This window comes from Lagopus muta, chromosome 3 (assembly GCF_023343835.1).
Source record: "Lagopus muta isolate bLagMut1 chromosome 3, bLagMut1 primary, whole genome shotgun sequence".
Lineage (NCBI taxonomy): Eukaryota > Metazoa > Chordata > Aves > Galliformes > Phasianidae > Lagopus > Lagopus muta.
In genome coordinates, this window is record NC_064435.1 from 84,068,618 (window position 1) to 84,090,386 (window position 21,769).

The 21,769-nt window shown below is 42.2% G+C and overlaps 2 protein-coding genes across 4 annotated transcripts in view; one reads left to right on the forward strand and one right to left on the reverse strand.

Moving 5' to 3' along the window:
- Window positions 1-21,769, forward strand: part of TMEM170B (transmembrane protein 170B) — a 151,708-nt gene that overhangs the window by 51,502 nt on the left and 78,437 nt on the right. The window lies entirely within an intron of this gene.
- NEDD9 (neural precursor cell expressed, developmentally down-regulated 9) overlaps window positions 1-21,769 on the reverse strand; it is an 84,505-nt gene that overhangs the window by 50,387 nt on the left and 12,349 nt on the right. Inside the window, exons 1-2 of one of the 2 annotated variants that reach the window (XM_048940769.1) lie at window positions 15,411-16,455; window positions 14,650-14,864 (exon numbers count right to left, since the gene is read on the reverse strand). In XM_048940769.1, the coding sequence (XP_048796726.1) occupies window positions 14,650-14,652 (3 nt within the window). In that variant the 5' untranslated portion in view covers window positions 14,653-14,864; window positions 15,411-16,455. Of the gene's footprint in view, window positions 1-14,649; window positions 14,865-15,410; window positions 16,456-21,769 lie in introns of those variants that run through there. The other variant, XM_048940770.1, reaches the window with a different exon arrangement.

Genomic DNA, 21,769 nt, shown 5'->3' on the forward strand with positions numbered 1-21,769 from the left:
ACTGCATCAAAATGGCTTCTGACCTGAACAACTCATTATCCTAGTAGGGCTGGAAGCCCTGTGTGACCCTCCTAACAGAAGGCTGTGTTTTACATAGAGGAGGTGTTGCTGCAGAATTTTGGTCCTTTCTGAAGATAAAAAGGTTGGGTCAGACACAGACTTTGGGACTGTTAATTTAGATGGCAAGCTCAGGGAATGTTTGTACTAACCCACTGAAAGAAACATGATGCTTTCTCCACCTATTTCTTGGAGTGCAACAGCAAGGCAGTTTGCTGCACTGCTGTGTGACTTGTTCCTATCCAGTATAACTTTCTAAGCTCAAAGAATCCCCCAAACAGTTTCCCTCACCTTTCCTCTAAGCTGGCAATAGTTGTGTTGCTCCATTTTTGCAGTTTTGTGTGCAGTTTCAACAACTTGAAACTCACCTGTGTGCGTTTTGCTGAGCTTTGTTACACTAATAGTGAAGCTTAATATGGAATAACATTATCAATATCTATTACCAGACTACTCTTATCCCTAAATATTTTCTTAACACTGTTAAATTTCAAATAGTTTCTGTCAATCTAGCATTTAAATGGTGATAAGTGCAGCAGCTGTTACTGTATGGAAGTCCATAAGCAAGGTTAAGTCCTCTACTCTCTCTTCTTCATTTGTGAAGTATCATAACCAGTTTCAGTGGTACTACTCATCAGCTGAGGCATTTCCAGTAAGAATAGCAAGATACTGGTATTTCTTTTTTTACTTTCAGATTCCTGCTTTTGGTAATGTAGTTTCTAATTGATAATGAATATTACAATGCCTGCATGTGCACACATTATGAGTTACTATACTCATTTTACAGTTTTCACAGAATCATTCTATTGAAATCACAGAATGCCCTGGGTTGCGAAGGACCACAATGCTCATCCAGTTCCAACCCCCTGCTGTGTGCAGGGTCACCAACCAGCAGACCAGGCTGCCCAGAGCCACATCCAGCCTGGCCTTGAATGCCTCCAGGGATGGGGCATCCACAGCCTCCTTGGGCAACCTGTGCCAGTGCCTCACCACCCTTTGGGTGAAAAACTTCCTCTTAATATCTAACCTAAATCTCCCCTGTCTCAGTTTGAAACCATTCCCCCTTGTCCTATCACTATGCACCCTCAAAAGCAGTCATTCCCCCAGTTTTTCCTGCTTACAACTGATAGTTAAAACATTTTTCTGTTTTCTAAATACAGAGAATTTGTCTTAGCAGAGGAAGTAAATACTGTCTCTGCTTCACTGAGAGAACTTCTCTTTCCTTACTCCTGTTGGTTAATCTCATTCATCTTAAATTGTCCATTTGCTTTTATTGGTGCAACAGATGTAAATATTCTAATTGAGAAAGGCAGAGCAAGTCTGACCCAAGTGCCTGGATTGATCAGTACAGTATGCAGTTCTGCTGCAAGACTTCAAAGGAAAAGGAATGTGAAATGCTTGATGTTTGTTCCCTACTTTATGCCACTTTTTACTGATTATTGAAAGCCTGAGTTGGACATTGCAATTTAAAAGGAATTGTCCTGAGTGAGGGAAACAAATGGCTAAAAATTCTTATTGTTTTTCACTAATGACCCCTGAAACTTGATTTATATGGATATAAATAAAGCTCCATTTGATGTCAACTGCAGTCTGAAGGGTGAACATAAGAAATATCAGACTTGTCCTGAAAGGTAAGAGTTAACAACTGAAGTCAGTTCAATTTAGGAACGGCAAGCTTTCATTTCCCCTGGGATATGAGCCACACATATCCAAGCATTATGAAGTATGGGGAGCATATCTATGTTGTTTCCTTTCATGGATTTACAAATAACCGCTGTTTTAGGGCACAGAACTGTTTAATCTTGAATACTGTGTTATTTTTACATAAGCCAAACTGACAGAAATCAGCTATTTCCTCTTCCACTGTTGAAGGGAGCCTTTAAGACAATGGAGAAAAATACTTTCTTTTCCTTTCTGTTCATGCTGTATCTGTGAAAACTGTCTGTTTCTTGTTCTCAGATATTAAAAATGTGGGCAGACAGCATGGAAAACAGCATTCCTGCATCTTTTTAGGCCTGCCTGGCTAGTGAGGGTACCAGATCAGATGTATGGTATGTGGAATCAAATGAATACAGTATCTTGAGGGCAGTGGTACAACAGTAATGAAAGTGAACACACTTTGTGTGTTCAAAGCCATCTGTTTTCTGCAGGTAATGATACTGAGTCAGACTAAAAAACAAAAATATGTGCTTTTAGCATGGAATTGTTCAAGTTTTGCTGGCGGAGATTTAAAAATAAAAATGCCAGATGACCTTTTTCAATGTAATTGATTAATTTCTGAGAAAAGAAACAACATGCTTGTATTTTGGGGGTGTTTCCACCCAATTTCTCTCATTTTTTCTCTGACCTATAAAAGCATGGGGAAGCAGTAGGGTTTCTAAGGTCTTAGGATGTACCTCGTTCCCAGCTGTGAAAATAATATCAGTAGTGTTTTATTCTCTCTTCCTTCTGAGCTTCTAAAAGTATTTTCCAGCACTTTTACATGAGAGAATAAAAGCTCTGTAGTAACAGGGAGGTGTTTTCTATGTTCCTACACCCCTGTAGAAATGCAAGCTGTTGATACACTTCTTCCTCTTGCAGGGAATGTTTAGGCTGTTAGCACCATCCATTCCTTTAGCCTGATCCAGTGATCTCCATTTGTCTCCTATGAGTTTCTGTCACCATGAACACAAGCCACTCGAAGACTGAAGCTTTGTTATTACTCACCAAGCAGTTTATTAATGCAGATTAGCAAAACAAGATTAAGGCTCTTTACCAACATCTAGAAAAACAGTTACTGAGCTCTTAAAGAAAGGCTTTAAAGACCTGTCCCTGATATTATGAATATGACCTCATCTAAAATACAGGCTGCCAAAAAGGAGGTAAATGGAAGCACTTACAGGATACTGTAAGATCTGGAAGTCATCCACAGAAATGCAGTAAGGTATGTTTAAATACACAAGAATCTTCCAAATATTTGGAAATTTGAGTAGGTAGCTTTGGGAATGCCTGTAAGTTTAATACCTTCCAGACCTGCCCATCACATCTGTTGCCAAAGTTTAATCACAACAGGGCAGAAAGAAGCTGGCTCATGAAGTGTGTAGGGGTGTTCTTATGTGGAGACAGATCATCTCTTTTTTGCAACGTCCCTTACAAATCCCCAATATTTTCAATGTGCAGAATCAGCTTGTATCTGGGTAACTCCTGTATAGGGAATTTCTGCATTACAAAGAGTTGTTATAGGTAGTATTACTTTGTTATACATCAGTGACTTCACAGATAACTTGATATTTTGCTAGACTGTGGATGAGCTACCAGCCCTGATTCCCCAGAAGGCAACTGTGAGTTTCTTAAGTTCAGAAAAATGGTCATCAAGTTAAACCAGGGTAAGTTTAGGTTGGATATAGGGAGAAAAACTTCTTTACACAAAGGTTTCTTTCTGAACAGGCTCCCCGGGGAGGTGCTTGAATCACCATCCATGGATGTTTTTGAAAACAGTTTGGATGTGGTGCTCGAGGACATGATTTAGCAGAGGGTTGTTAGAGTTAGGATAGCATGGTTAGGTTGTGGTTGGACTGGAGGATCTTGAAGGTCTTTTCCAACCTGAGCAACTCTATGATTCTATGCACACAGTCAACTTTCCTAAGAAATACATGCAAGAACACAGTCTGTCATTCCTTAAGCTTTCACTTCCTTTGAAAACCAAGCACTCGCCCCCCCACAGCACACACATGCAGATTGACAGTGTACTGCCTGAAGTGCTGTTTTGTCCTGTTTCACTTTTATGTAGGTTGCATTTGTAATTGGCTTTAGGAAGGGAATTTGAGGGAGTGCAAGCAAATGTGTGAGGTTGCTCTAATGCCTTCAACATACATGTTGTTGCAAATCCTTGCTTCCCTACCTGTTCTTTTGCTGCTGAAGTGCATGAGTTATTTATACAGTGCTGAAGTAGGACCAAGTTAGACTGCTTGGCTAATGTGTAGTTCACTGGATCCTTCCAGCAATTGAGATGTGTAATTCATTGCAATTAATCAACTATTCAGTGTGATGGAGTAATGCAGTCTTTTTTACCAGACAGCAGATGAATGACGGCTCTTCCTGTGCCTGGAATGTTATTGTGGTGGACTCTTTAAAAAGTTTTGTCAGCTTAAGTATAACAAATACACTACCCATTTGCCTTTGGTTACAGAGTAACAGCTAGGCATTTACCCTTGTTATAGAGAACCATAATTACAATCAATTACTAAGTATGCAAACATATTTTGTATACCCAATGGATTTAGACCTATTTTCATTCCAGACTAATTAGAAAGCTACATGGTAATCTCCAGCCCCAGGCTTTTCCTACACACCCTTGAGTGACTGCTTAACCTCTCCCTTGAAAATAAACAAAATACTGCCACATCCTCAGCTCCAGATGGAGGCCAGTTGATGTGTTGGTTTTTGTTTTGTTTTTTAGTGATTCCCATTTCTTGCACTCTACAGCATTGTCTGCTAACTACTGGCTTCAATGGGAAGTTTTAACTTTGACTTTACATTTCACTATTTCTAGATCAAGTTAATGTTTTTCATGTGATAGGAGAGGAAGAAAGCAGCTATATTTGAAGCAAATACTAGTTAGCTGGCTTTAAGGAAAAAAGTCTAGGAGTTTAAAGTACTGAAGCAGGTATCTGAGTGCAGATAGAGACTACTTTCTTGTATGCTTTCCAGAGCATGGAGATTAACAACTACTGGACTTAGTCTAGGGATATCTGCCCTGCCTCTAGGCAATCACAAGGTTGCTTTAAGCCCTAATTTTCGAAGATTAAGCTCAAATTAGCTACAATGCTGAATTGATTTGTAGCAGTAGTGGATTAAGTTTGACACAGAGTGCCTGCCCACCTTGCTCTTCCTGTGTCCCAGAAATAAGCTTTGTGCCTTTTGATAGAAGGGAGGCTGAGTACTCATAGTCTCCTCCTGAGCATGGGTTTGGGGGGGGGGGTTTATGATGAAGCCTGCTGTAGGATCTGTGTTAGTGTGTGTTAGGCACCAAGCAGCTTTGAGCTGAGTGAGAGAAGGATGTTCAGTATCTCGGGCTGAGTTCTACAACAGAGGACAGTCACATCACCTGATGTGCAGCCTCAGCCACCCGATGTGTTGGATGCCACAGCAGTAATGCTTCCATGAAAATGCAGGGAGTCTAGAATAGTTCTTTCTCAAGTTTAAGTGAAGGGCAGGTGGACACTTAGAGTCTCAGCTGGTGTGTGGAACGGCACACATAGGTTGGTTGTAGGACAAATATGCTTTTGGGCCATTGGAGAGAACAGAACTGCTCGTATCCATTTACAAAGTCAGGCAGCCTGCCCCAGCCAAATCACACTGCTGTAGTTCTCTGTATTATGTTCTTTTTTTTTTTCTGTTCTAGCATGCAGAGAGTTGTTGTGACCTCAGGAAGAGCTGTTTGTGCAAATTACCAGGCTGATCCTTGGTGTATATACATTCCAAGGATTCATAACTCAGGCAGAAAAAAAATACATCATCAAATTGCTCAAAGGAACTTGTTTAGGGTGGCAATTTCCTTGCCGTATTTCAACTCTGTCTCCAGCTATTCAAGCTGTCTAAAATAAATCATTATTTTTTTTCTTGTATTTTCCTAACAATGAGGGAAGTTAGATCAGTTTAACTTGTTTGAATTCTCTTTTCCATTAAAACCAAATAAACTGTCTGCTTTTGCTGGCAACTGTACCTTAAGTCCTGGACACACAAAATGTTTCAACGGGGTTGAAGAAGCGTTTGAACTGGGAGAAGCCAAATAGCCAAACTGTCCTACCTGCCACTGGAATGCAATGCAGGCTGTTTACACAAACCAAGCCTTACATTAAAGAACTTGAGTGAGAGGTGAGATCCATTCCTTCCTCTGAAAGCTTTCATCCCTCGTTGGAGGGATGCTCCTCATTCCAGACAATGGTGAGTCCACCGGAAATCAACAGTTGTGCTTTTTCTTTTTGGCAGCAGCTAAATGTATTTGTTTTTGAAGTAGTGTTGGTGAGGAAGATGCTTTAGTATGCATGATGTTAATGCTGTTTCAAAATTTCACCTCTGTATCCGTGCTAAAGTAAGAAGTTGCATCCATGAGAGGTTGAGACTGGCTTTTTAATTACAAGCTCCAGTTGTTCTTTTTCCTCATGAGGCTTCTCAAATGAAATAAAGGCACTACTTAGGAGTGGGAGACCAAAGGACGTTTCTGAGCTAAAAGGCATGCAGAATAGGATTGGCTTGTCACCAACTTGCACTGAATTTGACAAATGAAATTTCATTAGAAGTGCAGGGGTTGTGAAACTGCCAGTAAATAACTGTCTCCCCAGAGTCTCACACATTTTCCAGAGTCTATTTTTTCTTTGGACTCCATTGTGTCAGCAACAGTATTTTAAAAGCAAGAAATGGAGTAAAAGGTTAGAGGTAGAATTTAGCAGATAATAAAGGTCAAAAGCATTTTTTTTTCCCCAGGAGCTACTGGAACTTAAGCAATTATTTTATCTTCTCTTTCTCTCTCTCTCACTTTCTTTTGCAGTTGTTGCCATAAATAGGCCCAAGCCAAGGCCATGAACCTAAACAAATTCAGAGGTGGTTCCAGAGTTTAGTTTTGTAGCTGATTGCTTTCTATGCGATGGACCACAGCAAAACCAAAACCTCATTCCATCCTCGTGATCCCCATTCTCTGAACAGATGTGGAACTGTGTCAGACCCAGACCTGAACTTCAAGGCTGATGACCTTCTCTCATCATCATCATCATCATCCTTCAGCAATTCAAAATATAATCTAAGCCCATGTTATAGCACCAAGATGGGAGGTCCAGTGATAGATGCAAAGTGAGAGAACACAGCTCCCCTCAGCTGCAGGGTCTGTATCACCTGTGTCTGAAGTAAAGCAGCATCTCCAAATGGAGAGTTGTGTTAAAGGAGATGGAGGTACTCATTCTCTGGTTCCCCTTTGAAGACTTCAAGAACTTGAGAGTGTGTGTTTTTGGCTAAATGCATCCCTTCTGCTGTTAGAAGGACAGAGCTGGGATTTCAGCTCTGTAATTTCATGGAGAAAAAAAAAAAATTACTGGGAAACAAATCCAGCATATCAGATGCTTCTGCTGGTATTATCAGCACTACTTTGCTGCCTTCTCTTATCAGTCTGTATTCCATTCACTGCTGTTGTAAGCAGAAGTCACTGCACTTGTATTTTACAGGAGCTTAATTTATGTTATAGGGAGAAGAGAGCCACGCTTTGCTCTTCCAAGTTTCCTAAAGCTGCAAGTGCTTGCAGAACTGATGTAGAGTGTATTTCTAGTGTAGATGAAGTTGGATGACTCAGTTTCTTGGTATAATTTCTATTTTCTGGAATCTTAATTAGAACTTTCAAAGAACACTGATAACCCAGCTGTCTTGCCTCTGCTCTCAGTGTAAGGTAATCCTAGATGACCTTCTGCAAATCCCTCTTAATTAGCTTTTTTCCCAGGGTGTGCTATTCCATCAGATGATTAATGCATTAATCTTACTGTATTTGCAGCTGCTTCTTTTAAAGATGGAATTTTATTATGAAGTTTTAAGTCACAGAAATCTACAGTAAAATTTCACCCTTAGGAAAGTCTAGCCTTGCTTTTTTGGGGGAAAGTGAATCTAAACTAAAAGCTTGCAGATAATATTGCACAAAACAGCACTCATACACAATGTGCTGCCAGCAGTTCTGCTGCTTAAAGGTAAGTCTCTCTCCTGCAATCTGAATCAACAAGTTGATCACAATGCTATTGAACAAGTTGGCAATTGCCATACCACTGTACTGCTCACACTGGAGGCAGTGCTAATGTATGTATTAACATTACCGAGGTGTGGGGTTGTAGCATCAGATATATTCCTTGTTATTGACAACTGAGAATTAATTTATGCTGTTTACTACTCAGAAATAATACAGAACAATTAACACAAGAAAAAATTTCCAATTATAACACTCAATATTTATCATGGTATTTGATAGAAAAGAGCTATGTGAATGTAAAATCAGGGTGATCTTGCTGAGTTTGCTATATCCTGCACGTTACCTGTTGCAAATTTGATCAGTATTTGGATCTCAAATGATGCTGGGGAGAGTTCACACTATGAGACTGTGTAGTTAAAATATTGCAATCCTTACCAGGCACTAACTATATCAGCTGCTATGCATGCTACTAAATGAAGTCTTCTGCAACTGGTATCAAAATATTTTCCCTGAATCTTCTATTTGAGGGAAAGAAAACAAACAAACAGGAAAATGCACTTTTGCTATCACCAGCATTCTGAATGACCCGAGGGCTGATGGTGGGAAAGATGGCAAGGGTCAGGGTGAGCAACTGGTCACAGGGTGCCTGGGGATCCTAAAAAGAGGAGCTATCAATGGGTTTATCTGCCCTGGTGGTAATGTGGGCCATTCCTAGGTGGAGGTTAGGAACAAACTTTCCCTCTGGAGAAACTGATGGGTTATTTGTGACTGAGTTGGGCAGCTGGTTTTGATGGAAAACTCTGGACTAGGTTTTGAAAGAAGTACAGTGATTCCTGTGTGCTCCAGCTGCTGCGCTGCATAGAGAAGCTCTGTCAGAGGGTGAAAACACACTGGGTGAAAGATCTACCAGTACTTTCTTACAATAGCTGTATATATACCATACAGTTAAAGGCAGAAAATTGGGTTCCTAGGAGGCTCTACAAGCACTGTCATTTGCAGATATCATTGTAAGCTTGGAATACTTTGCAGCGTGGCAACCTGGGCCCTTGAGCTGGGAGGACACCTCTTGCTTGGAACCAAAGGGAAAAGATTAGAGGGCTGTGGAATCAGATGGCAGATCTGAGAGAGTGGTTGCAGAGAATGGTTCAGCAGCGGAGTTTTGTTCTGTGGCCCACAATGTTCTGGGAGCCAGAAAAGGTTTCTGAAGATGTTTGCTTGGTAGAACAGCCGCTTCTTGTTTCAGTTAGCTTGGTCTCATTTTTAATAGGCACCAGATGAAAGTTTGGGGCGATCTTGCACGCGTCTTGGTATTAAGGCAGAAAGATAGGCCTGACAGACTGAGCTTGCATCTCCAGGTCTGTCCTGGCAGTGAAGGGTGAGTGGCAATACCCACCAAATCTGTTGTTCTGTTTTGAGCACCCTTTTGTGTTTTGCTTGGGAGACTTGAAACATAAAATGTCCCTCTAGATGCCTTGCTGTCAGTCTGTTCAGTGTTGCTGAGGTCTTCTTTTGAAAGCAGTTGAGAATCATCAAATATCCACTGCCAGTAGTGGGTAGCTTTTCTACTAAGTGATAGTTAAAACATGTCAGCAGTCCTTGATTGATAGCAGACAAACCAAGCTGCTCTCGTGCTCTCTCCACAAGTCTTTTAAGTCTTGCTGACATGCCCGGGATTTGAAAAAGCCCAAGATGAGAAGTGATAACTGCTTGTAAACACCGAGTGCCGCCACACCTTGCAGTGCCTGCAGCTTGAGGGAGCAGATCTGCAGATCTGTATCTGCCCTTAAATTCCAGGAAGCAAGTCACTGGTAATACAGCACAATGACTGTTCTCCATCTGCAACCAATTGCTGTTTAACTAATGATTTTAAGTAGAAAATAGCCACAGTCACCTCTTATTAGGTCTTTAAATAAACAGTGGCTGTTCCTGAATGCTTCGTTATCATGGAGGATGTAGTCACTACTTTTTTTCTAGGTGTTTGCAACTGCTAAGGATGGTGTAGCTCTGGGCAGGCAGGTGGGACCCATTGGGTTATGGCCGTTGACCTTTGCTTCTGTGATGGAGGGGCATGTGCCTCTGCTGCCCAGTCTGGACCAATGCACTGAGCTCCCATCAGTGAGGTAAGATCTGCAACTTAGTGAAGGAACTCTTTAAACCGGTGGCAAATAGCTTTGGTGTCAACTCGTGGACAAGGAGGAGTTGAAGCCTGGGCTGCCTTTGAGCTCTTCAGCAGAGAGCCTGGGGCAACTTGCCTTTAATTTTTCCTTTCTCCCCTTACGTGGGCTTAGGGTACAGCTGCTAGTGGCACTGCAGCCCCATATAACAACCCAGCTGCACATAGTCAAGATGTTTCTAAGTTTTGAAGCAGAGATAGCTTCAAAATGTAATGTGGGGATCGAGGTCCAATACAAAAGCTGTGAAAAGGCGATGATATACTTTTGATTTGGCTCACAAAAAGGGATATGTAAGTACCCCCCTCTCAACTTTTCTGAGCTTAAGGTTATTCACCCTGTCTGTAGATGCCACCCTTAGTTTGTGTGGCATCTACAAACTCCAAAGCCCTGCTCTACTTAAGTGGAAAGTCTATGCCCCATATGCAAACAGGGCTTGGCTGGTCTCTTAAAGCAGAATGTTATGCCAAATAAGTAATAGTAAGCATAAGGAAATCTCATGAATGAGAGGGGAGGAATAAAATTAAATAAGACTCCTTATAAAAGTATTCTGGAAAATGAGCAGGAAAACAAAGCTATTAATGTTTGTATACAGGTTTGGTGGATCTGTGCTCTTTAATGGCATTCTAGCGCTGCTGCTAAGAAATGTGTTTATTCATGGGACTTCAGTAGCTGATAGATACCCTTGTTTTAAGATTAAAGTAAATAAATTGTAAAGGTATTTTCAGAGAGCTACTTCACTTCTAATGTGCTTTTTGTTAGTTTAAAAAAAAAAACAACAAAACAAGAATTCCTAGAAGAAAATATTTATGCTCATTTTCGGAAACCCGAAGCCTTACATTTATTTTTGTTTTGAAAGGCAAATATTTACGTGCAGCTTGAGCCTGCCCTGCAGGTGTTGTGGCTGGCCCTGCTCACCTGAATAGACCTGCTCCTGCATGCATAAGGGATGCAGGTGGCTTACCTTACTGCATTTATCTTAGTTTCATTCTTTATTGGAGGTGTTACAGGTTGGTCTTTCTTATGAAAATGTGTTTCTGGCTTGAATTAATCTAGAGGAACTGTGAAAGAAAGGGGGGCTGTTTTGTTCTGTTTTTGCCTTTCATCCTATTCCCTGCTAATTGCTTCCGGCAGATTCTTTGTATTTACCTGTATTCAGTTTGCTATTCTGGATTCCCCCTCCTCCAACAGAATATTAGCACTGATTATGCATTTCGAGTGTGTTTTATGTAAAATGGCCCCTTACTGCTATAAAAATGTTCTACTTTGGCTGTGACAAAAGTGTTGTAGCTGCTGCATTTGTGAATCCTAGTGAGCAACTCTACACAGCAGTAAAACACTGAGCAGAGGCTGTCTTTAGTTGTGTGAGGCACTAGTAATGACTGTATGAGCAGTCAGTGCAGCTGGAGCAGCCTAACCCTTAACACCCCAGTTACTCAATGGTTGGCGATCACAGCAGTTGTGTCCCTGGTTCTCCCTTCTGTCCTTGGCCTTGTTAGTTGCTGATACTTTCTCTGTTTGATCAGGGATCACAATGACAGCTTCTTCATCTGCATCTCCTGTTCTCGTTGCTCCCCAGGAGCTTGAGATGCACCCAACATGTGCAGTGTTGTACTGGGAAAGAGAGACCTGAGCCACCTGGGGTCTGGGAGCTGCTGGCTTGGGCAAAGGCACAAAGCAGAGCAGGCTGAGGCTTTTTCCTCACTCTTGTCTGTCAGCACCTTCTGAGGATGAATCTGACATGACTTCTGCACTGAAGAACAGCAAATGCAGGAGCTGCTCCCAGAGCCTTCCTTGAAGCATTTCTTTAGACAAACCACGGGTGCCCAACGTGCACTGCTGAGTTGCTTTGTTCAAACTACTTAGAAGTTTGTATTTTGTAAGAAAATCAAAGCACTTGGTATTTTTCCTCAAGATCTGTTAGGAGATGCTCTGTTTTCCATGCTGCTTCACTGGACACAAATCCCAAATTTCTCCATGGTAATTTTAATCACCTAAAACTTGGAACACAATGTTCCTGTCACGAGGTGTGTTTCAGGCAGTTGCTACTTCAGACCTTATTTTGCTAACTTTCAGTGGAGGGGAACACAAACGATCCATGTTAACTGGCAGTAGAGGCTAGAGATGGAAAACTTTGGCCCCCATGAATGAAAGTATTATTCATGGAGAGAGGTGTAATCCCCAAAATCCAGGCTGGGAGAGCTGCTGCTCAGCTGAGGCCACTTTTCAAGCCTGTAAGGCAGCTGCTTTCCTTGTAAACTGAGGACCTGGGTATAAATACATTTTACTGCACCTTTAAAGTACAAAAGAAAACAGATGGCTGAAAGTACTGTGCTCTCTTGTCAGCTCTCACCCTCTTTATGTGGACTTGTTCCAGCCCTCCCAGTCTTTGTAGGCTTTAAGACAGTTATTAATCTTTATTTCCATCCCCCTCTTTTCAAGGGGCCTTTGCCTATCTCTGTCCAGACAATGCTACTGCAACCTGACTCAAAACCTGATGATGATGCTGACCTGAGATTAGCTATTGTTTGGAAACCCTCGTAATTAGTCAGGGTGTATCTATTCAACTGGAAGCCACAGATCTCATGCAGGAGCTGAGGGGCTAAACAGTTCACTGGGCAGGCAGTGCAGAGCAGCTCAGGTGGCTGTAGGACAAAGCATCAGGAGATGCACGTCAAAAACCTGACACTTGTGGAGGATGTCCTCTGGAAAGGCATGTTGTCATGCCCTGCCATCTGTCTGCATGGACCAGGGTGCTTAGCTGTATTATCTTGAATTGCAGAAGCAGATAAAAACAGTGGGGGCTGAGTTAAAAATCAAAAACTTTAAATGAAATAGAATGCAGGTTGGTTGTTTCTGTTTTCTTTTTCTACACAATGTGGGAGCTGGCAGGGTGCTGTAGAAACCTTACACATGTTTCAAGTCCTGTGCTTCAGAAAATGTATTGTGCTGGCAGAATAGGACAGCAGAAGGAAGGCCAAGAAAGGTGAAATATTGATGCTGTGTGCTGCAGCTTGTGGAAGTAGAGGAGGAGGTGTTTGATTTGAATATAACTTGTTTGCAGGATGTCTGAGCCTGCAGATCAGTTCCAGCTAGGGAAGAGGGAAAATTTCTGCTGAATGGAAGGAATAAAGTGAGTCCAGCTGAAACCTCCCTGAACTTAGGGAGTTACTTGCTACCTTTCAGCTCCTGTGATTTGGCAATATTCCATTCTGCCTGCAGTTTCTTCAGTGTCACTGGGTTTTGTAAAATCCTCCTTAATCCAGCACAGAAATATTTTATGCGACTGCATCCAGTGCAGTTCTGTTTTGCTTGATTTAAATAAGTTAAATCTCAGTCTAGACGGAGTGCTCTCTAGCTCTAGTGAATCTTGCACCTGAGGAGATGCATCATCTATGGGTATGTTTCTCATTTTCCCAATGAGCCCAGGGGGATCTGCACCCCCTGTAAAATTCCTATCTGCACGGAACTGCCTTCCACTCCTGATTTATTCCTCAATAAAACACATAACGAGAAGGAGAAAATGTTTAATTGTATAACTGCTGTGACTTTTGTGAGGTACATTTCTGGTGATTATTTATGCACTTGTCTTCTTTTAAAGAAGTGTAAAGACCCACGACTTTCATTTACAGAGGGAAGAGCGAAAGAAGAGGGAAAATTAAAATTGGTGAAGGACAAGAAGTAAACCTTGAACTAGTGTGGTTTCTGAAGAAGGTCTTTGGTTAAAAGATCCACTAAAATTATGAAGAATTTCAGGCTGAATTTCAAATCTTAAGGGCTCCCCAGAAAAAGATCCCTTCTGCCTCCTAACAGACCAAGCCAGAAAACAACCTCCAATTGGGGCTGTTTGATTTTGAATGTTGGAAAGCACTTACTTTTTTCAAAGCAGTAGCAAGTGAAATATTCTTTTATGTTGCCTGTGAAATCTCTGATTCTGACTACTTCTTTAATTTATTTCACCTTTTCGAAATTGTGCTGTGGTTTTCCTTTAAGATAGCTTAGGGGCTGAACACAGTGCTGGATCCAAGGCATGCAGGCCTGTCTTCAGGTTTCTGCTGTAAGGTTTCTACTTGCTACCTTGTTCTAGTGGCGACAGGCATTTTGGCAGCATCTTAAATGCTCAAGTGGTGCATGCAAGATAAGAAGACTCCAGGATAATTAGAAGGAGTGGGCTATTGGGAAGTTGGCATTATTTACTTAATTACATCATAAGCACGCTTCCTTATCTTTTCTATTGCCTGTGTAATGATGTAGCTCCGAAGCTTGTTCTTTAGGGGGTGAAAACTGAGGAGCAAAGTTAAGCTTGTTGTTGAGCTCCAATTTAGTCTCATTACTGATAAAGTGTTTATTACAGAATGGGAGTGAGTGCTGACATGTGCTTTGTTCTGCACAGGGCTCTTGCCTCAGGGGCTATCTAGGCTTCAAAAGAGCGGGTGTGTGGTAATGCAAAGACGTGCCTACATATCTGCACACAGGGTTGATAGAAGAGCAACGTGCTCAGTAGAGCTGTAGAGCTGTTCTTACTACCAAGGCTTACAGCACTGCTGCCTGCCCATGCGGTTGCAACCAAACCTTATGATGAAAGCCCGGCCTGACTTCTAAACAATGCGGGTGTTCAGTCAGTCTCAAGAAAGAAAGCATTTTTTTGTTGAACTCCATGAATAGAAAAGCAGTTACACTTCTATTAAAATGGCTTTTGACTTTGTAGAAAGTGAAACTTACCATTATCCAACGTGTTTGGCCTCCACCTACGGTATGTTAATCAAAGAAACATAGGAGCTTTGTGCATCGTTGATAGCTATCTCTATAGGAAATCCAGTGTTGTAGTAAACCATCTGGTTCTTGCTTTTCCCAATTGTTCCATTTCTCTTTCAATTCCAGGATTTCCTTGTTCCAAATACTTCTTCACAGACCCAAGTGCCTTTTTCTTTTTTTCCCTGTGAAAGAAAATTTCAATGAAACAGAGATGAACCAAGGAGGAAAATGACTTTCCATTTACTTTTTATGGGTTTTAATAGCTTGCTTTCATTTAATATTTCTGTTGCTTTGTTGTTGTTTTTAATTGAGACAATGCCTAGGAGCCAGACCACCATTTGGATTATGCAAACATAAAGCGAAGGCTGATCTCTATGCTGCAGATCATTAATCTGAATTTAACTGACCGATCACACTTTCAGAGGTCATTTTGGTTTGTTTTTCAAACCTGCCTGTTGTCTCAAATTACCCAAACGTCACACTGTTGGGGCCCTGTCCTTATTCTGATGGGGAACACGCGAGCTGCTACCGCGCTTTCAGATGCTGAGGTGACTGCCTGCTGACAACCGGTTCCTCAATGAAAATGTTCTGAGATGCATACTTTTCCAGAGAGACCTTGGCTGCACGAGAAGGAAGCATAGGAGTTGTCAGCAAGTAGCTATGGGAAAATTCTGAGCTAAGAGGGCTTCTGCCATGTGTGCAGGGAGTGAAGTTTTAGATGGGCTTACGGTAGGGCTGCGGGAGCTGCAGCTTTGGGATCTTCTCCTTTTTCCAGGGAGTCAGACAGAAGGAAACTTTGGAAACGGAGTGCATTTACTTTTTGTGTCTTTATTTTTGAAGCTCTCAGTAGCGTTCATCACTTCAAAATGCAGAAAGATGATCATCACAAACGACCATTTCTCTTGAATTGTTGAAATCTCTAAGATGCGGCAGTGGCTCCCGACCTTCCACTATCCTCTGTAGTGTACAGAGAACCCAGGAGTTCTGTGTGACCACTCCATCATTTTTCTAGAGAATGCAAATGCCTTGTCCAAAACCTATGGAGGACAGAAGCTCAGAATGAGGTAGAAATGATCACCGTCTTAAAACAGTGCTGCTGACACCTCCCCCTCCCATACAAAGCAGACAAATAATGGCGCTGAGTAAGCTGACTGCGAGACTGCCAGTAAAGGTTGCACAGCAGTCGCCTTTCTCTGTTCCCAGCAAATGAGGAAAACGGATGTCTTGGCAAGGATTTTTCCCATCTGTCTGGGTCTCAAGTGCAGAAGCAGCACTTCTCAAGGAAGAAAAAGATAGCATATTTTTCTATGTTAGTAGCAGCCGCCTGCAGGGTGGCTGGTTTGTTTGTTCCCTCTGTCCCCTGGCTTCTGAAACATGTTCAGCATGTTGAACTCAGTTTCTCACCCCTCATCCAACATGGAGTGGAGTTAAAGAACAAAATCAAATTAACATGTTGGGATTATTGCCGTGCATTTCAATTAGTAAGTTCACTCCTTTAGTCCACTCTGAGGCATACAGTTTGGCTATATGTTTGTTTTGCCAAACGATACTAGGAGCAAAATGATCCTTCTGTGATGTGTGTGGCTTACCAGAGTAAATTGTGGTAGTAAAGATGATGGAAAGACAAATGCAATTAAAATCCTTCTTAAAATAAAAATACTAAAGAGATCCTTGTCGGCTGTGTTTAAGGAAGAAAAGCAAACATAAAGTCTTAATCCCCTCTCCTCTGAAGGACAACATTGTACTGAAAGGGCTGACTGCTGTTCTACATACTGCGTGTTTTTATTTTGTGCCCTGTCCTAGCAGTGAGGAAAGAAAATAAGGTGCAACCCACATGCTGTCCAGATCTGCTGTAAGGCATTTTCCTCCTTTTGCTGCATAATGAACAGGCGCTCTATGTCACTGCTTCAAAACAGGTTATTTATTCTTGATGTTGAATTCCCCTTTCATTTGCTGAAGGACGCAATCCTTGCAACCTGAACAGGCAACAGTGAGAGCAAGCACTGCTATTGGAATGTGAAATGACTTGCACTAAGCCTGGCAAAAAATCAGGGGTGGTACTAGGAACCAAGTTTTTAGCTGGAAAGACCCATCCAACTTGCTCTGCTCAAGGAGGAGCTGGTCAGAGGAGTCGTGGTGGTCAGATGCTTACATGGAGAGGAAAGTGTTAGTACATAAATATGAAGAGAGCTGAGTGAACTTGGAGAAGAGCAGGGGTAGGTGGCTGACTTGTCAACCTTGATGAATTGGCTTCACTGTTCAGAAGGTGCATGGAAGGAAGCTGAAAGGCTGCAACAATCATGGAAAAAGTGTGCTTAAGTTATAGAAACACACTCAAATTGTTATGGCAGCTGTAGAGCAGCAGGCAGTTGCTCTACAGTGCCTGGTTCTTCGGGCTGGAAAATGTTTGTACCAGACTTTGAGCAGGTAGGTGGATGTTCTTGGGGTCAAACTGCAGGCACAGATCCTGTGATTGGTCTCTGCTCATCAGATGAGGGCCACTCCTGTTGTCACATGAAACCAACCTCGCCTGATAGTTGCTTCTGAACTGTAAGTAGGGAAAGGGGCGCTTGAACCACCCCACTTAAGCCATAAATGTCTTACAGTCTGCTTAGCAGGCTGGAAGATGAGTGGTTGAGCATTACTCCAAAGGTCGTTCCCCTTCGGGGCCTGGAGGAGCAGTCTGGGCCACGTGTCCTTGCTCTGTAAACTACCTCACTTTCCATAGGAGTGTGAAGGATCTTGCTTTGCTATGGGTTCTTCAATTGGCTCAAGTAGAATGGTGCAAGCATTCCTTTCAGAAGTCCATTTCACAAGTAGAAATCTGTTATTCCAGTGTATTCTAGAGTATTTGGAAAGTGAAGTTAGAGGCATCCTATTAAGGTTTGGTTGGAGATATTGATGGTACTGATAGTGCTTGTTAAAAAACTGATGCCAAAGTTGAGGTGATCTGTATGACCTTTATTTGAGGTCCAATCACTTAAACAATAAAAGCTTTTCTCCCTGCTACTTCTTCTATAGTCGCACCCTTTGTGTTTCCATTTCATGCTGCGTGGTCTCAGGCCTCACTTTGTGCAGTCTGCTTTCTTCAGCCCTGAGTTGCATGGTTACTTTTCTGTATGGCTACCTGATGGTGCTGTTATGCAGGTGCCCGCACCACGTTCATCTCTCTAGGGAGGAGAGGCTGTGTTCTACAAGGAGCAGAGAGGGGTGAAATTCATTCAGCATTGTTCAGGGCAGGAATTGGTTTGCTTGCCTACAAGCATCTCATTTGAGCCTCCTCTTTTTATTGCTGTTGTTCATGCTTGCTATTTCAGCAAAGTAAGCAAAAAAATGTTCAGTGTAATTCATTGGAATTGGTGGAAGATGAAGTGATCTGTTTGTGAAGCTTAGGGTTAAATCAGGCGATAAGCGTTTTGTGGGAACTGCAGTGCTTTCAGGTGCATTCTGAAGTTATGGGAACTTTTTGATTTTTTTTAAACAGAAGGCTGTGATTTTTCTTTCCACTAGCTGCATTCACTATGTCAGCAGCGTGTTATGACTTCTGCAACAAATACAGCAGGGCCATTTGAGATTTATTAGAGTAAAACCCCTGACTAATACTTAATTTACTGGCAGTGAATGAGGCAGTGGATTTGTGTGGAGAAAAGAAGTGATGAAATGCACGTGGGTGAAGGCTAAAGCTAAGAAATTCAGGTATAAAGGCTGTTTGTACAGACTTAATTCAGGCTACTTGACTTTGTAACTAAAATGTTCTTTTAAGCTGTAACCATTTTTGGTGCCCCGAGTGCTGGAGTGAGATGTGCCAGAGAAGGTCTGGAGTGTGTGTTTGTGTACATACATACCTATATACACATACACTCAAAATGTATATACTATTCTTAACCCCATGTGTAGTGGTTCTTCTTCTTCAATCAAATTGTGTCCAAGCTTAGAGATCTGAGGTGGGAGGGACCTGGGCTACCTTTGTATTCCCAAGAGCTGCAAGCAAGCAGACTGGTGCTTCTTGATATCATTTGTTATCTGCTCCAAGCAGCATGTGTGATAGCAGACAATATAGCTGGGTCAACAAGACCTGTCACCGAAACATCACTTCTTCAAAGCAGAAAAGCAGTTTTGGTGGCTGCTTGTGTTATTTCATCTCATTCAATCTCAAAGAAGCAGCTGGCAGCATGTGAACTGCTGATGCATGGTGCTTAGTTCTGGTGGGAACTACTATGCCCAAGGTGAGGAGAGGAAACTGAATATTCATTTTCTGAGTCTTCTGCTTAGAAGCATGAAGTTCGTGTTTCCAAGTCAGATACATATGTGCACTTCAGGCTTGTCCCACATGCCTTGCAGTGCAGTAAGTATTGCTGATGCTCTGCAAGTAGCATGCAGATCCCAGGCCATGCTGTGAGCTCCCAGAGCAAGCTGTTGCTAAGTACTGCTAGTTTGGTGCTCAGCAGAGAAGCTGGCTTGCATATTGGCAGCATTTGGCAGCATCTTTGCTGTCTGTTACAGAACAGCCCACATTATAACACAGGCAATTAGAACAAACAGATGCAGGCTCTGAAATAAGCTGCTGTACCATGCCATTGCTTGAAACCTTCTGATGTGAGCTGTTGCTTTGGGCCTCTCTCAACATATTTGCAAATAGTGAGCAATTTTAGAGAGTCTGATTGGGATTGAGTAGTTCAGCAATCAGAGCTCAGTATGTGCTGGGCCATGACCACACTCAGACACATCACTTTGGGTGGCAGTGCAAAAGCTGGAGGCATGTCTCATCACTTGGGTTCCAACTATATTCTGCTGAATTGAGCTGCCTAGGGATAATTACCACACAAATCTTGTAGAAAAATTTGCAGCCTCGTGTTATCTGCAGCACTGCGGATGGGACATTTGCCACCCACCAAGCCTTTAGCAGTGCCATGGGTTAGAAGGAGGTAAGTTGTGAGCTGTAAGAGGTCATAAAGAACCTAAGGAACAGCAGACGTGAGTTAATGTTAAAGTAAAATAAGCAGAAAAGTTAAAAGCTAAAGAGAAATAAAGCTTTGGCTCTGTGTTGGATTTGCATGTATTAGCAGGAGCCCTCGTGTTCTGATGTAAGTGAAGATTTAGCCATGGGTGGCAAAGCAGAGCCTGGGGGAGGTAACAGCTCCTGGAGCCACTCATCCCATGTGTGCCAGGAGACCCCTGGGTTCTGCCAGTGGGCAGACAGATGTCAGCCCACTCCTGCATTAGCACATGGGCTCAACTGAGCAGGGCCAGCTTGGTCCTGCAATAAATATTTTCACATTTGGCAATAAATGAGCTATAGAAGTTGGCACGTAACCAGAGAGCAGCTTCAGGCACCAACAGGGCTCTACTTGGATAGTCTATAGGAGAATGGTGCTCCAGCTAGTGCGAGCACTATACTTGTACACAGGATGGAATCACTTGATGATGGCAGTAATGATCAGAAAATCATCGTCAGAAGCTTCTGCTGCCTATGTAAACATAGCCCACAGCTGTGACTGTGTCTTTTGCCTCATCATACACTAGTTCACACTTGCTCTATCCCATACCAAGGGCAGAAAAAAAGATTACAGATTGTGAGCTTTCTTCTTTGCACCAGCTTTGAAGCCAAATATGTGACATTTCCTCCTTGAGATAAGCATTATGAACAAGCTTTTTGGAGATAAGGCACGACAGGCACCAAACATTTAAATTTATTCCACTTAGAGTGTGAGGAAAGGCTTGCAATTCCTCTCAGGGATTTGAAATGATGATTAGATGATGGTGGTAAGGCACATTTCTACAGTTCTAATTGAAAGCTCACTGCAACTTGTATTTTGTTTTCGGCAATGATGCGTCTGCTCTTTGAATTAGAAGTTGTAAATGTCACTTGGATTTGAGGGAGGAGGACAAATAATCTAATTAAATAGTTTGGTTGTAAGATGCTTGGGTGCACAGTCGTCTAGATATGAAATTCCTAGGAGAAGGAGCACGAACTTAGAGATGTAGAGGGATATAAAAACTGTGAGTCAGCAGGACAGTGACTGATCTCATCACTTGCCCTCCTTACTGTTGATGCCTGTGTTCCCTCTACTGCAAGAGGTGAGCTGGGAACCCTGAATGATTCTCAGTGTAAGCAGTGATTTGCACTGGTCTTGAGCATTAGGGCACATATGCATCAAGAAGAAAAAGCTCATTCTGGAGGGCAAAAACCACAAGCTCCTCCAGTTTTGCCTTATGCAAACATGTGAGTAACAGCTCTAGCCCTTTACCAAACTGGACCTTTTGGACCAAGTAGGCAATCGAAGATTTAAGTCTCTAAATCTCAAATTGAGTAAACCAGTTTGGACTTCAGTGGCCAGGATGTTTGCTACCCCTGCTCTGTGTAAAAATGTATGCCATGGCTGAGGTGGGTAAGGGCCTTAGCCAGCAAACTCCATCATTCAAACACCGTGTGTGACAGTGGAGTAGCTGCCTTCAGCCACTCGCTCCTGGTTCTGTTTCTCCCAGCTGCCACAAATGATTTTCCATGTGATATTAAGAGGTTGAAGTGCTTAAACATTAGTGGAGGGGACTTCTGTCCAAGGTGATGGTAGATTTTTAGTGCCCAGTCTCATGAGATGAATGACCACTGATGAAGTAAATTGTGGTTTCAGCTGTCAGGGCTGTAACTGCAGACAAAAGGACTAGTTCAGACTTGTGTTCGAAAAGAAAAAACAAAATCCCAACTATAAGCTCTTATTGAAACCAAATGTGCTTGTAAAAGGCAGGAGTTACTTAAGAAGATGCATACTTAAGTGTGCACAGTTAAGTGCCAGTTGTCAGCTCTTCATTTGAAGCCCTATAAATAACTCCTCATCCATTTCTGTGTTGCGAGACGTGCATGTGATAGTAAGAGATTATCTTGGACATGCCTTCCTCTCAGCACCCATCCAATTCTGCTTCAGGAGGATCAATTCATTCCCTTTCTAGTTTGTTTTCCCCTGGCTTACTGCAGTGCTATCAAATAGTCAGAATTCTTCCTGCTGACGATTTGCCAAAGGATAATTGCTTTCAGCACTGGGATAAACATGAAAACACTACTTGTAATGTCCTAAGCCATTCATTGGCA